The sequence below is a fragment of the Trichechus manatus genome, unplaced genomic scaffold, assembly GCF_000243295.1.
Source record: "Trichechus manatus latirostris isolate Lorelei unplaced genomic scaffold, TriManLat1.0 scaffold00100, whole genome shotgun sequence".
NCBI lineage: Eukaryota > Metazoa > Chordata > Mammalia > Sirenia > Trichechidae > Trichechus > Trichechus manatus.
In genome coordinates, this window is record NW_004444036.1 from 5,587,583 (window position 1) to 5,604,506 (window position 16,924).

Sequence of the window (16,924 nt, forward strand, 5' to 3'; positions counted from 1 at the left end):
GTGCCGGAATCCATATATAGTCCCAAAAATATTCACTGCAAAAAAAGAGATTTTTAATTTTAAAGTCCATTTCAAAAATATGTCTTAAAGTTTATATCCCCAGTGGCAAAAAAAAAATGTCCACAAAAATAGCTGACTTTTTCAAGTGCTGAGTACTTATGGCAGAACATGCATCTCAGTAATTCAGGCCTAAGCTAAGTTGATATTTTTTTCTGTCACCTTCCATCTATCACTGGACAGGTCTGTACAGCCACCTGATTAGATGACTACATGGTTATTTGGTAGCTCAAAGAAAACATAGATAAATAGATAGACAGGCAGACAGACAGGCAGACAGACTGATTTCCTACATCTACCACATTTGCTTCATGTTTTCTTTTAGCTTTTATGAACTTGAGCCTTTCTTCCTTTTCCTTTCCTTTCCTTCGCCCTTTTCTAGAATTGTAGAAATTAGGTTTAAGATTCAAAATTTTCTTCTTTACATAACTGAAACAGGACGTGCATATTACATATATACTCTGCCTAGAATTAGGGTGAGGCAGCATAGCATAGTGGTCAAGAGCATAGACTTTGGAACCAGATTGCTCAAATCCCAGCTCTACCACTTACTAGCTGTGTAACCTCTCCATGCTGGGTTATTGTCCCTTCTATAAAGTGGGAATAGTAACCATCCCTTCTACAGAACTTTTGTGAGGAGTAAATAAGCACACCAAAAGGGCTTAATAGAGCAGTGTCTGCTAAATTGTAAGTGCTGTATAAGCATTTGCTATCAATATATATTCCTATTATATACTTTGGCCTTTTACCCCACTTACCTTTCTTTGTATGTCTCTAAAAAACCAGTAGCCAGGTGTTTTTAAGCACAAAATTGTATAGCTTCGTAAATAGCTTGAACACACTAATGATCTTGTTCTTTGACACTTGGCAGTCCAGGCATGGTTTTTCCAAAGCAAGGATGTAAATACAAGGAAATGGCAAAGAAGGTGTTGAGAACACTTGATTAAATCTGTTGATATTAATGAGATAATTGAGCCTTTCATGTAGTTCCCATAATCTCCTCTTGATTTATGTAACTTTTACCATTCTTGAAATTTCATACAAGGTAATCGGAATTCAGAAAGCTTTTTCTCCTTAACTTATTCTCAAAATGAAAATGTTTATTCACATACACGTGTGTATGTGAAAAGAGGAGTGAAGTGGTTGTGATCATTTATTTTGTGCTTTAATTATTTTATAAATCTACTGTGCTTGTTACTAACCATTCATCTTACCACAATCATTCGTGGTCTCCATTCCCTACCCCATGCTAACAATAGCTTCAAAGGTGTGCTTATGTTACTACTACTCTTCCCTAACACTCTGATGGATATATCTGGTTTGGTATATCACAGAAGCAGCTAAACCAAACCCATGTGTTTCGTTTTGTTGATATTTCTAAGCAGTAAGTCAAAGAGAAAAATCAATCTGATCGAAAAAACCTCATTTCCACATAAAACACTGCTATTTTCGTAAGCCTTGCCATGGTGCGCTACAACTTGTAGAATTAAATTGTCCCCAAAATACTGAATTTTTCATTAAAATTTAATCATAATGGACTTTTATTGATTTGCTTTGTTTTTTTCTGTTTTTTATAATCATACTCTTTGTGTCTACTTTCAATACGTTTTGAAATATATATATTACTTGTTAATGGAAGTGGGGAAGAGTCAGCGTTAGAAATATTTGCAGAGGATTAGTGAGGGATTAGTGATGGGGATAAACATTCTCTTACAGCTTTGTTCATTCACCTGACTGTTACATAACAGCATGCTGATCTTGGTATTGATTCATGCTGTATATAATTTTTTAAAGACCTACGTCTTCAAGAGAGGATATATTTATAAAGTAATTATAATTATACTAAATATATGCTTTATCTGATTATTTCATAATTTTTAAGTGTTACTTACCTTTTTGAAAATATACCATGGTACAGAGAAATATATTTTTCTATTACATAATTAAGAAAATACGCCAATGGTCATCCTAAATTTAATTTTCTTCTATAAAATCTGAGCATATCGCTCAGCTGCTAACCCAAAGGTTGGCAGTTCAAACCCACCCAGCAGCTCCATGGGAGAAGGACCTGGTAATCTGCTTCTGAAAAAATTACAGCCTAGAAAACCCTGTGGGGCAGTTCTGCTCTGTCACATGGGGTCACCATGAGTCTGAATTGACTCAATGGCACCTAACAACAATATAATACACACATACACACACAAACATATATATGTATATATACATACATATATCCTAATATATATATATATGTGCATATACATAGATACACACACACATAATATTAAAACCTCAGCTGCTTTTTTGAATAGCTGTAAGTTTGCTTGTGAGGTAACAATCTGCAAAAATACTTTTAAGCAACCCACCACCATCCGTTTCCTCCACAGAAACAAGCATTGAAACATTAAAAATATATATATCTATCCTGTCTGTGTGAAATCTGTGAGGAGAAAACAAAATATTGGGTTTCTCAAGTATTCTGAGACTTATTTACTGAATTTTTTAGCCTAAGTATGTCTTACCATGCCAGTACATATGTCTTTGTAATTGTGATGAGTCACCAATTCCTATTTAGCAATTATTATTTATACATTACCTCCATAATTTCTACACTTATTTCCCTCTCAATACATTATTCTATGTCAGTTATTGATATCTTTATTAGAATATTCACCTTAACCCCAATATCCCCTTACTCATAATCTCTTGTTTTAAAGCATTGGTAATATGGTAAGGTATTGAATATTTAGCTTAATATTAAAGAACTTCATTGTCAATATGCTTTAAAAAGTTTCTAAATTCAATACTTGTATCCCTGACCACTTTATCTAAAATAGCTACCCCATCCCTGCCACCTCTGACGTTCTAACTTTTTAGCTTACTTGTTTTTTGTTTAATAGCACTTGTCAACTACTTAACATATATTTATTTGTATACCTATTGATTGCCTGTCTTCCTCACTAAAATATAGGCATCATTAAGGCAGGTACTTTGTTTTGTTTATCTCTGTATCCCCGGTCCCTAGAACAGTACCTGGCATATGTAGGCTCTCAATAAATATTTCTTGAATAACTTAATGCATATGTATCTGTACTTCATAATAGCGTATAAATACCAAATCATAATTGTAGCAAGTATATAGGTAGACATCTAGCTAGAGTCTTAAGGACAGGTTGATCCAAGACAGTACTTACAGTTATGAGGGTTCAGCTTCCATGGCTGTACACAATGGCCTGAGTTTATCCACATAATTTCTAAAGAGTTTTTTTTTTAATGCACCAATTTTTTTTTCTTAAAAGTAGTTTAAACGTTCAGTTTTCTTGAGAAATCTAGCAATTCTGGAGCTCATTGAAGGCAGGAACTATGTCTTATTCATTTCTGTATCTTGGAAACATAGTTCATCTCTCAGCAAATAGCAGGCACTTAATAAATATTCTTGAATTGAAAAATTAAAGAAGCCTCTTTTTAGTTTTTCCAATTAGTCTCATAAGGACCACATTATACTTCAGATCTCTGATAAAATGTAATTTTACTGATATAAAAAAAGTAGTAAATACAAGGCACTAGATTAAAATTCAGTGATTAATATTCCTTTAATGGTATTATCATCGTCTTCACCCAAAAAAGCACCAGGCTAGTCTTTCCCAAGAGTACTAAGATTTGCCTTTTAGTACAAATTCAACCCCTTTATCCTTACAATTAGCAATGGACTAAATTTTAATTTTGACCTTTTACAATGATTAGTCATTTTTAAAAGGTTATTTGACATGAAGTTGACTTCTTAATTTATGGTTTATAATCTTCTGGAGTGTGTGTGTGTGTATATACCATGCTACTGAATTCATTTGTTCAAATCTTATTCCACTTCTACTCCAGTCCCTTCTTTACATCCCAGATATACTTGAGGTGATAATCACATTGTATGTTTTGACAAAATAAAGTTGGAATTTAAGTGACTTATGATGACAGCTAATTTGGTTTTTGGTTTGGTTATTCTTAAAATTAAGGATTAAATTTCATAGATGTGATTTTATAGATACAACTTTCCTCCCTTTTCAAGATATTCTAAGTATCTGATGCACCATTAAAACCACTTGGCATATATGATGACATACATGAGTCACTTCACAGAATGTCATCTTCCACTTGACACTGGACATAATCAGACTATCTTAGGAGAAAAAGCTCTCAAGATTTTTTTCTTAAAAATATGTCTAGATTAGATTATTCTACAATTCGATGATGTTAACTATACTAGTGATTCCACACTTACTTACCGAAGCTAGTTTGGCAGGTGGGTTCTTCCTTAATTTCTGATTTGGGAAAGTATTTGGATCATAGCTCAGGATTTACCAATGGAAGAGTGTCATGTTCGTTTAAAGATTTTATGAGTTGATAATCTGATGCAATGTGAATAGTTGGAATAATGAACATAGGAAAAACCCTCGTGGGACAAAAGGAGATTGAAACCATACTTTGCTTCAGGAAGTCCCCTACATTGGCAATAGCAGCACAACTGAAAGAGGAAAGAAGAGCTAAGATTTATTTTTTACTTACTATTGCCCATGAAAATAAATTTTCAGGACCTAAGCAGAGGTTAAAATTGTGTATGTTCATTGTGTTTTTGGAAAACTTAATACCCTTGTATTTAGAGACAAGTTTCAGAAGTACTCCCAAGAAGTTTTTCCTCTTCTATCATTAAACTTAAATGTGCTTCATCAAAACAATTATTTCATAATAAAACTATTATTTTGACTGGCAAGTTCCATAACTGTTTCCCTTATCAGGACAAATTAGACCTGATTATTGTTAAATATCTCTAAAGGAGTGTTTGTTCTTTAGAAGGAGAACAGCAGGAATATTTGGAGTGCTTCTCCATTTGGAGCAACAGAATTAATGCAGCTTTGATCATCTCAAAACCCTTTATGTTACAGATATTAAGGGCTATCTATGCCCAAGATTTTTCTATTGAAATAGCATCTTTAGTGTGGGAGCAATTTGTACTACAGCAGCTTAATAGCTCATTGAAGACTCCAAGTGTCAAGAGTAGCAAAGAACACATATGAAGAATTACACCACATATTCTTAAATGTCATAAATATTTCTAAAGAAGTAAAGTATTAAGAAATTACTAATTTTAACATTTGTCTTTTCAGGTGGCTTAACAGAATTAATATGCTGACTGCAGGATATGCAGAAAGGGAGAGGATTAAACAAGAACAAGGTAGGAACTTTTTTTTTTTTTTTACAATTGCGCTATAATTTTTTCTTGCCATTATCCTGCAAGATACAAGGATTTACTGCTATCACTTGAGGAAAAAATGCATATGCCAGTTGTGATTATTTCTCTTCTGGGCACTCTGTATCCAGGCCATAGCACCTTACAGGTAAGTTTTAGGAAATAGAACAGAAAGAGAATGAACTCTCATATTTTTGGAGGAGGTAATGTGGAGTTCTCTCCTGTTTGTTGCCCTCTCCTTCAGTCTATTTCTTATGGGGAAAAAAAAATTTAAAAACCTATCATTGTTTGTGTATATTGACCCAAGTCCAAGTCCTTGGTGGTAGATTTTTTTTTCTGTTTAACAGTTTGATAGACATGGAAGTGATCTTCTATGCAAAGAGCTCAAATTAATGATCCCTTCTTCAATAAATTATCTCATTTGGTTATATTCTTCAGCTCTGTTACTGTATAACTCCGTAATCTTATAGAACTTGCCTTTGTATGGGCCTCAGATTTATGAAGCACAATGTTATGATACAGAATTGAAATCTTAACAATAACAAAAGCTGTGGTCACCATTCTGAAATGGTTTCACATTTCCCAAAGGGTGTTTGCTATATAAACCTTGGAAGAATAATAGCTTTTTGAAATTATTTGAGACAGCCTAAAGTTAAAAGGATTCCACAGATTGACATACATACACACACATACATATTTATAGTTGTCTTTTCAGTGGGCATAGCCAGTTTGTTCGCAGGAAAATTCTGAAAATTCAGTTTTCTCTCAGACTCAGAGTAAAATCTCAGCCAAAAGTTTGAAAAACATCAAAAAACTAAAGCCTATAGAGAGCTAAAGAAGATAATCAGATCATAAAACCAATCTGTCAATAAATGCTTAGGGCAAGGGCCAGCAAATTTTTCTCTGTAAAAGGACAGATAGTATATATTTCAGGCTTTGTGTGCCAGACAGTCTGTTACAACTACTCTACTTTGCAGCACAAAAGCAACCATAGATAATACACACGTGAATGAATGTGGCTGTGTTCCAATAAAACACTACTTATGGACACTGAAATTTGAATTTCTTAAAATTTTCATGAGTTGAGCAATATTCTTCTTTTAATTTTACTTCAACCATTTGAAAATTAAAAACCATTCTTGGCCCACAGATCAGTATCAAAGCAGGCAAAGGGCCACATGTGGCCCTCAGGCTGTAGCTTACTGACTCCCGGCTTAGGGCCATGGGATGAGGGAATTGGGGAGGTGAAGTGAGGAGATAGGGCAGGAAGATTTCAAAAAATAGCAAAACATGGTTCCTGCCAATGGAAATTTATCACCTCGAGGACCTCAAAAATACACACTTAAAGTTGCTTAAGAAAAATTTAAGAACAGCATATAGGTAAATGAGTACTAATTTTGACACAGTATGCAACTGATGAAAAAAGATTGCTAAGTGGATACAAAGTTTAAAAACAATAAAAAAGCCTAAGAAGAAGGTGAGGTTAATCTGGAAATGCTTGCTGGAGAAAGTGACTAGTGAGCCTGATTTAAAGTTGCTGGTGGAGGAGAGAAAATATTTTATTCAATTTTATGTGCTTCTGTGTAAGGCCCTCAACTAGACACTCTAACCGTGTAAAGGTGAACTAGGCACCTATCCTGCCTGAAATTGCATTACTCTTAGTACAATATAGAAAGTGCAATGTAATAGAGTTAAAATGTAATAGAGATTCCTTCCTATTATCTGAACTGGTTCTTGCAGGGTGAGGAGGATGTGGACCCAAGGAAGTAACACAATAAAACATTCCTGGGAGTGGAACAGCATGGATACTTCCACAAATAATGTGGAAGCTATCTCCATCAAATCAGTGTGCATAGGCAAATCCCAACCAAGACTATGAAGTATCAGATCAGTTATTATGCCACATTTCTTAATGGTTAAAAGTTTATTCCCCACATTCATGCCTCAGTTTAATTTGTTAGGCCTAAATTTGTAGTAAGAATTCCAAAAAAAATTACCAGCCTTCCTTTTCAATTTTCTTTAAAAGGCATAAAGCAGTCCCTTAAAAGTGCATGTAAATCTGTTTCTGATTTTTTTTTAAAGATGCAAGAATTAGAAGTGTGGACAGTGTACTAATAGAAAAAGGAATCTTTAGAAACAATCAACTTGCATGAATAAGGATTTTCAGGCTTAACTTCTGTATTTTATCACTCAGCATTACTTTGAAGCTGAGCATGATTTTAGTGAATTTCATTTGTACTTGGTATTATGTAGCCAAATTTCATTATGGATGAGAGAACTGGTAAATTATATAGTGCATGCTGGTTCCAAAACGTATTTAGTCCATGGATTCATGCTGTCTTCTTTCATGTAAGTATTATATTTTAGTGCATGTGACATACCCAAAATTTAATGAGGGTCGTATACAGCCTTCCAGATAGACCTACTGCCTGGAGTGTGGTAGAAAATCATAGGCAGAAGCTAATAGTTCCAGTCTTTGAAATAATTTTGATTTCCACATAGAGTGAATGTTTCTCAGGCATTTTAACAAAGGACACGAACATACTGGACTCCCTCCCTTCTGCATGATTAGGTCACACGGTGTTCTAGATAGAAAACCACTGGGTGCGCCGTCTGCTCCACACTCTGTAGAGTTATTTGACATCTCCTGAGTACCAGTCTCAGTGTTGAAGTTAAACTTCATACAAGATGCAGCTCTGAGGATTAGGAATATTTCCCAAAGATGCAAAGGAATGACTGCCAAGTGTTTTATTTAAATGCCCAGTGCAGCTTAGAGGTGACTCTTTCTTTGACTTAAATAAAAGTTTAGTGACTCACTGTCTTTAACTCCAGAAGTGTAAAGGATATGAAGTTCCCTTTCATTATTCGTTACACTAAATTCTGCCAAGGTCACAATTGGCTAATTATCTGCTAATCGTTTTTCTATTTTTTTTTCCCAGCTTCACGTCAGTCAGTCTTAACATATTATTTTCAATCAGAGATAAGGTCTTTCTAAAGCTTTAATTACAAAAACAAAAGAATGTAATAGATTGTATTTCTTCGATAGTTATAAAGAAAAATATCAAATTTTCTCAAATTATCGTTTGGTATCAGCATGAGAACGGAAAATGGAAGTTTTCCTCTTCTAGTGATGGCATGATTAGTTACTTATAAAATTCAATATCACTGCAAGAGACATTGAAAGTATCCATTTGTTTTGTGCTATATAGAGAGCTAAGGAAAATAAATTAATTTGCTCTTAGAATAAAAGTCAGACTTGTTTTCAGACTTTGAGCAATGTGTGTGCCTCTTATTTTCCACACAAACCCAGAAATGCCTGACTAGATTTTCTCTGTAGTCTCTTCTGTGGTGTTGCTCTCTCAAAGATACACAGCTTAGTGTTAGAAATGTGGTAATATGCAAAGTGGTAATTCATCCTTTCCTTAGCAACCTGAGACAGTTTTAGATTGATGGTGCTTTTTTCATTTGTTTGTTTTTATTTTTGTACTTGGCTGCTAACTGAAAAGTTTTTTTTTTTTTTTTACTTTAGATGAAGGTTTACAGAACAAACTAGCTTCTCATTAAAGAGTTAGTACATATATTACTTTATGACATTGGTTAACAACCCCATGATATGTCAGTACTCTCGCTTCTCAACCTTGGGTTCCCTATTACCAGCTTTCCTGTCCCCTCCTGCCTTCTAGTCCTTGCCCCTGGGCTGGTGTGCCCCTTTAGTCTCGTTTTGTCCTATGGGTCTGTCTAATCTTTGGCTAAAAGGTGAACCTCAGGAGTGACTTCATTACTGAGCTAAAAGGGTGTCCGGGAGCCATACTCTTGGGGTTTCTCCAGTCTCTATCAGGCCAGTAAGTCTGGTCTTTTTTTGTGAGTTAAGATTTTGTTCTACATTTTTCTCTAGCTCTGTCCAGGACCCCCTATTGTGATCTCTGTCAAAGCAGTCAGTGGTGGTAGCCAGGCACCATCTAGTTGTACTGGACTCAGTCTGGTGGAGGCCATGGTAGTTGTGATCTATTAGTCCTTTGGACTAATCTTTCCCTTGTGTCTTTAATTTTCTTCAATTTCCCTTGCTCCTTGTCTTAGGCTGGGTTCTCTAGAGAAGCAAAACCAGTAAAGCATATAAATATATATATATACAGAGAGAGATTTATATCAAGGAAACAGCTCACGCGATTGTAGAGGCTAGAACATCTCAAGTCCGTGGATCAGGGTAGAGGCCTCTCCCAAGTCACACAGCCGCAGGAGCCGGCGAGCCCAAGATAGGCAAGTTGGAGATCAGTGCTCCCGCTCACAGGCTGTGAAGATCAACAAATCCCAAGTATGGCAGATAAGCTGACAACTCAAGTCCCAAGAACCAGAGATGAGATGACAGGAGACAGCCACAGGATCCAGAGAAAGCAAAAAGCCAGAACGTCTGCTTATATTAATATGCAGGCCACACCCCTAAGGAGACTCCCTTTCATCTAGTTGGCTACTCACAGTATATTCAATCATGGGAGTGATCACATTAAAGCACTGAGAATCAGTGCCCAGCCAAGTTGACACACAATCTTAACCATCGCAGTCCAACCCTTGTCAACTTGGCACATGTACACATCTCCTTAAACCATATATAATCTCTGAATAAAGACAATTAGAAAGTCACAGTTGTGCATAACATGATACAACTAACGCGTACACTCGAAAACGCACTAGCCCCATTTGCATCTTATATTTTATAAGTGAAGGAAACAAAAATATTTGATGCACACATACAAAGCAGAAATACCCATAACAATTTTACAGTCCTCGTTTTGGCAACCGGTCATGTGGCCGTAACGGGTATTTAGAACTACCTTCTTCCACCACCCATTCTGTATTCCCTTTGCCCTCAGCAAGCACCTCACCAGGTCATGGTGCCTTGCCTGGTGGGGTGACCCAAACCTTCATTCCTGAAGGGTCTGGGTCATTAGTAGTCATGATGGAATTAGGTTGCTGTAGTTTTCCACTGACTTTAATAACGGGGCATAGTAGTACTAAGAGACACCCTAAGGGATCTCCTGTATTCCAGACATACTCTTCTTTATCTCCATTATGTAATATCAATCCGATTTCCTCTTGGTAATCAGAATCAATCACACCAGCCAGTATGGTAACTCCCTTCTTTGCCTGTTGAGCGAGAGGCATAAGGAGCCCAAAGTGACCAGGTGGCATTCTTAACTTCCAGTTCAGTGGAATCAGTGATGTATCTCCAGGTGGGAGCATTCCTCCCTTTGGAACTAAGACCTCTAGGCCTGCAGAGCATAAGGTCGAGGGGACAAGAAGCAAAAATCTTGCAAGTGGGTCACCAAGGGTAATAGTGAGTGGTGCCACTCCCATTTCCACCCCTTGATTCCTGGACCCATGAATCCTGGCTATATGAGAAACAGCACCATATATTGGGTGCTGGTTTAGAGCATATACAGCCTCCTGGAGAACATTGCCCCAACCCTGCAAGGTATTGCCACCTAGCTGGCACTATAATTGTGTCTTTAGAAGGCCATTCCATCGTTCTGTCAAGCCAGCTGCTTCGGGATGATGGGGAACATGGTAAGACCAGTGAATTCCATGAGCATGGGCCCACTGCCACACTTCATTTGCTGTGAAGTGAGTCCCTTGATCTGAGGCAATGCTGTGTGGGATACCATGACAGTGGATAACGCATTCTGTAAGTCCACAGGTGGTAGTTTTGGCAGAAGCATTGCATGCAGGGAAGGCAAATCCATATTCAGAGCGTCTGTTCCAGTAAGGACAAAACTCTGCCCTTTCCATGATGGAAGTGTTCCAATGTAATCAACTTGCCACCAGGTTGCTGGCTGATCACCTCGAGGGATGGTGCCATATTGGGAACTCAGTGTTGGTCTCTGCGGCTGGTAGATTGGGCACTCAGCAGTGGCTGTAGCCAAGTCGGCCTTGGTGAGTGGAAGTCCATGCTGCTGGGCCCATGCATAACCTCCATCCCTGCCACCATGGCCACTTTGTTCATGAGCCCATTGAGCAATGACAGGAGTAGCTGGGGAAAGAGGATGACTGGTTTCCACAGAACATATCATCCTATCCACTTGATTGTTAAAATCATCCTCTGCTGAGGTCACCTTTTGGTGGGCATTCACATGAGACACAAATATCTTCACTTCTTTGGCCCATTCAGAGAGGTCTGTCGGCATACCTCTTCCCCACAAATCCTTGCCTCCAATTTTCCAATCATGTTCCTTCCAAGTCCCTGACCGTCCAGCCAAACCATTGGCCACAGCCCATGAATCAGTACATAATCGCATATCTGGCCATTTCTCCTTCCAAGCAAAGTGAGCAGCCAGGTGCACTGCTTGAAGTTTTGCCCATTGAGGGGATTTCCCTTTACCACTGTCCTTCGGGGAGGTCCCAGAAAGGGGCTGTAGTGCTGCCGCAGTCCACTTTCGAGTGGTGCCTGCATATCGCTCAGAACCATCTGTAAACCAGGCACGAGTTTTCTCTTCTTCAGTCAACTGATCATAAGGAACTCCCCATGAAGCCATAGTTCCGTACCGGGAGATGGAAGGTAATGTGACAGGAGTGGAGATCATGGGCATTTGGGCCACTTCCTCATGCAACTTACTTGCGCCTTCAGGTCCTGCTCGGGCCTGATCTCGAATATACTACTTCCATTTAATGACGGAGTGCTACTGTGCACATCCAACTTTATGACTCTATGGGTCAGACAACACCCAGTTCATGATGGGCAGCTCAGGCCACATGGTGACTTGGTGTCCCATGGTTAAGCGTTCAGTCTCTACTAAGGCCCAGTAACAAGCCAAAAGCAGTTTCTCAAAAGGAGAGTAGTTATCTGCAGAGGATGACAGAGCTTTACTCTAAAATCCTAAGGGTCTGGGCTGTGAGTCACCAATACAGGCCTGCCAAAGACTCCAAACAGCATCTCTATCTGCCACTGACACTTCAAGCACTATTGGATCAGCTGGATCATATGGTCCAAGTGGCAGAGCGGCTTGCACTGAAGCCTGAACCTGTTGCAGAGCCTTCTTTTATTCTGATCCCCACTCAAAACTAGCAGCTTTTCAAGGCACTTGATAAATAGGCTGGAGTAGCACGCTCAAATGAGGAAAATCTAAAGAGAGCCACTAGGCATTGTGCCTCCTTTTTAGGTGTGGGAGAAGCAAGATGCAATAACTTATCCTTCACTTTATAAGGAATGTCTCAACATGCCCCACACCACTGGACCCCTAGAAATTTCACTGAAGTGGAAGGTGCCTGAATTTTTGTGGGATTAATTTCCCACCCTCTAGCACACAAATGTTTTACCAATAAGTCCAGAGTCACTGACACTTCTTCCTTACGAGGTCCAATCAGCATAATGTCATCAATGTAATGGACCAGTGTGATGTCTTGTGGAAGGGAAAGGTGATCAAGTTCCCTGCGGACTAAAATATGACATAGGGCTGGAGAGTTGATGTAGCTCTTAGGTAGGCAAGTGAAGGTGTATTGCTGGCCTTGCCAGCTGAAGGCAAACTGTTTCTGGTGGTCCTTAGAAACAGGTATGGAGAAAAAGCCATTAGCCAGATCAATAGCTGCATACCAGGTACCAGGAGATGTATTAATTTGCTCAAGCAGTGAAACTACATCTGGAACAGCAGCCGCAACTGGAGTCACCACCTGATTAAGTTTTCGATAATCTACTGTCATTCTCCAAGATCCGTCTGTTTTCTGCACAGGCTGCATAGGCAAGTTGAATGGGGATGTGGTGGGAATCACCACCCCTGCATCCTTCAAGTCCTTGATGGTGGCAGTAATCTCTGCAATCCCTCCAGGAATGCGGTATTGCTCTTGGTTTACTATTTTCCTAGGTAGCGGCAGTGCTAATGGATTCCACTTGGCTTTTCCTACCATAATAGCCCTTACGCTATTTGTCATGGATCCAATGTGGGGGTTCTGCCAGTTGCTGAGTATACCTATTCTAATTATGCATTCTGGAACTGGGGAAATCACTACAGGGTGGGTTCTGGAACCCACTGGACCTACTGTGAGACAGACATGAGCCAAGACTCCATTAACAACCTGACCTCCATATGCCCCCACTCTGACTGGTGGGCCACAGTGACGTTTTGAGTCTCCTGGAATTGGTATCATTTCAGAGCCAGTATCCAGTAATCCCCCTAAAGTCTGATTATTTCCTTTTCCCCAGTGAACAGTCACTCTCGTAAAAGGCCGTAGATCCTTTGTGGAAGGCTGGGAGAAAGATGAACAGTAAAAATTTTTGGCAGTGTATTGGAGTCCTTCCTCAGGGGGACCCAGCCTCCCCTTCATTCAATGGGTTGTGGGTCTTTAAACTTGCTCAAATCTGGGTATTGATTGAGGGGCCATGACTCTCCATTCTGGCAATTTGAGTTAGACTGCTGTTCACCTGACCTAGAATTCATCCATTTGTATAGATCAAGTAAATATTTAGTAGATTTCCTGTCTATTTCACTCCTAGGGACACTATGACTAAGTAGCCAACACCATAATTCCATACGAGTCAGACTATTCTGATTACTGCTTTCACTCCTCTGTCCATTACTGTAACCACGCCCACCTTGTCTTTGTCGATTGAGTGCAGCCACTTGGCCTCTACTACCATGGGGTCCAATCAGCCCCACTGTAGTTAGGTGTCTTAATTCAGTTAGGGCAGTTCCCACTGTCAAATCTGACTTAAGTAAAATAGCAATCACAACAGTCTTCAAGGATACTGGAGCTTCCTTCACAAATTTGTTCCTCACAGTTGTGGTAAAAGGTGTGTCCTCTGGACACTCCATGTGTGGGTCTGTGGGTCTAACCTGATAAATCCACTCTAGCATGCCAATTTCCCTAAGCCTTTGGATACCTTCTTCTACAGAGTACCAAGGCAAGTCTGGTACTTTCACTTGATTTAGTGTTGGCCACCTCATAATCCATGCTTCATCAACCCAACCAAATAAACTATTAGATCCTTTCCTAACTTCTCGAGCTGAAACATTGAATAAACAATCTGTGCTCAGTGGACCCATATCAATAAACTCAGACTGAGCCATCTTTATGTTCCTTGCACCATTATCCCACACTCATAATAGCTATTTCCACACATATTCCTCAGGTTTCTGTTTGTACATATTAGAAAAGTCAAGTAGTTCTTTTGGAGTGTAGCATACCTCCTCCTCGGTCACATTTTGTACTTCACCTTTTGGGGCTCGCTAGGACTTAACCTAGTTATAGGTCTAGAAGCCAGAATCGGTACTGTGGAATTGTTTTGAGAACATTCTTGTCTTGTAAACCATCTGCCTTAGGTGATGCCCCAGGCAATGACTTAGGCAAGCACTTTTTAGAGGCGGCTGGGCTAGGGCTATTCTCATTAGATGGAAGTGGAGGGGCTAATGGTTTTTCTGGGCAGGGTGGTTTAGCAGTCAAGCATGAAGTAATCTCTTCAGGTGGGACTGGTTCTACTGGCAGGAGTGATTCAACAGAATTTATGGGCTCAGTGTCCCCAGCTTCCTGATTATCTGCCCATATGTCCCCATCCCAAGTTTCAGGATCCTGTTTCTTCCCAATCAATGCCATTACTTAAACTTCAGACACCTCTCGAGGTTGGCAATTGAGCTGGCATTGTAATTCAGCCACTCTTACAATAAGACTCTGGGTTTGGTTTTCAGCAATTTCAGCTCTGTTACTACAAGAAATAAGGCTTTCTTTCAAAGCACAAGTGGAAGCCTTGAGGTCATGTATGTGGCACTTGAGCCTTGACTCTGAAGCCCTGAGCATATCTCGTTCCTTCATCAGTTTGTCTAGCGAAAGTAGGACCAACCAAGCAGCTTCCTTATACTTCTCATTCTGACAAAGCTGTAGAAAGATATCACACATGTGTTGACCCTTAGCTTCGCCTTTCACCAATACTTGATTTACTGGTGGTGTTATTTTGCATATTTGTATCACCACCTCACTCCATGGACTATCAGTGGCCTCTTTACTGCTGGAAACAGAGTCATCAACATGTTTAAGACTAACCAGGCTTGTGAACCAATGTAGAAAACTCATCCTTACAATTTTATTTCTCTAGAACCGCTCTCGGTATCAAATGTCATAGGTTGGGTTCTCTAGAGAAGCAAAACCAGTAAAGCGTATAAATATATATATAGAGAGAGAGATTTATATCAAGGAAACAGCTTACGTGATTGTGGAGGCTAGAACGTCCCAAGTCTGTGGATCAGGGTAGAGGCCTTTCCCAAGTCACACAGCCACAGAAGCTGGCGAGCCCAAGATCAGCAGGTTGGAGATCAGGGCTCCTGCTTACAGGCTGTGAAGATCGACAAATCCCAAGTTCGGCAGATAAGCTGACAGCTCAGGTCCCAAGAACCAGAGATGAGACGACAGGAGACAGCCGCAGGGTCCGGAGAAGGCAAAAAGCTAGAACATCTGCTTATATTCAGATGCAGGCCACACCCCTAAGGAGACTCCCTTTTATCTGATTGGCTACTGACAGTATATTCAGTCATGGGAGTGATCACGCTAAAGCACTGAGAATCATGGCCCAGCCAAGTTGACGCACAATCTTAACCATCACACTCCTGAAGGGGTGAGAGCAGTGGAGTATCTTAGATGGCCCCTCACAGGCTTTTAAGATCCCAGGTGTTACTCACCAAAGTAGAATGTAGAACATTTTCTTTATAAACTATGTTATGCCAATTGAGCTAGATGTTCCCTGAGACCATCGTCCCCACAGCCCTCAGCCCAGTAATTTGGTCCCTAAGGGAGTTTGGATTTGTCCATGGAGCTTCCATGACCTTGCCTTGTACAAGTTGTGCTGGCTTCCCCAGTGTTGTGTACTGTCTTACCCTTCACCAAAGTTACCACTTATCTATTGTCTATTTAGTGTTTTTCCAACCCCACCCCTCCCCTCCCTTGTAACCATCAAAGATTGTTTCTTTTTTTGTGTAAACCTTTTCAAGAGTATTTATAGTAGTGGTCTCCTACAATATTTATCCTTTTCTGATGGACTTATTTCAATCAGCATAATGCCCTCCAGAGTCATCCACGTTGTGAGATGCTTCGCAGATTTATCGTTGTTCATAATCGTTGAGTTGTATTCCATTGTGTGTATGGACCATAGTTTGTTTATCCATTCATCTGTTGATGGGCATCTAGGTTGTTTCCATCTTTTTTGCTATTGTAAACAATGCTGCAATGAACATGGGTGTGCATATGTCTATTCATGTGATGGCTTTTGTTTCTCTAGGATATATTCCTAGGAGTGGGATTGCTGGATCCTATGGTATTTCTATTTCTAGCTTTATAATGAAGCACCATATCATTTTCCAAAATGGTTATACCATTTTGCATTCCCACCAGCAGTGCATAAGAGTTCCAGTCTCCCTGCAGCCTCTCCAACATTTGTTATTTTCTGTTTTCTTGATTCATGCCAGTAATGCCGGGGTGAGATGGTATCTCACTGTGGTTACAATTTGCATTTCTCTAATGGCTAGTGATTGCAAGCATTTCCTCATGTGTCTGTTGGCCACTTGAATGTCTTCTTTGGTGAAGTGTCTGTTCATTTCCTTTGCCCATTTTTTAATAGGATTATTTGTCTTTTTGTTGTAGAGGTGTTGGATTTTCTTG

The 16,924-nt window shown here is 39.4% G+C and overlaps 1 protein-coding gene across 5 annotated transcripts in view; it reads left to right on the forward strand.

The window, feature by feature from the left end:
* The window catches only part of CNKSR2 (connector enhancer of kinase suppressor of Ras 2), a 281,133-nt gene that overhangs the window by 213,019 nt on the left and 51,190 nt on the right, over window positions 1–16,924 (forward strand). For all 5 annotated transcript variants that reach the window (XM_004382841.1, XM_004382843.1, XM_004382842.1 and 2 more), the window contains one exon: window positions 5,214–5,281. In XM_004382841.1, the coding sequence (XP_004382898.1) occupies window positions 5,214–5,281 (68 nt within the window). The remainder of the gene's footprint in view (window positions 1–5,213; window positions 5,282–16,924) is intronic.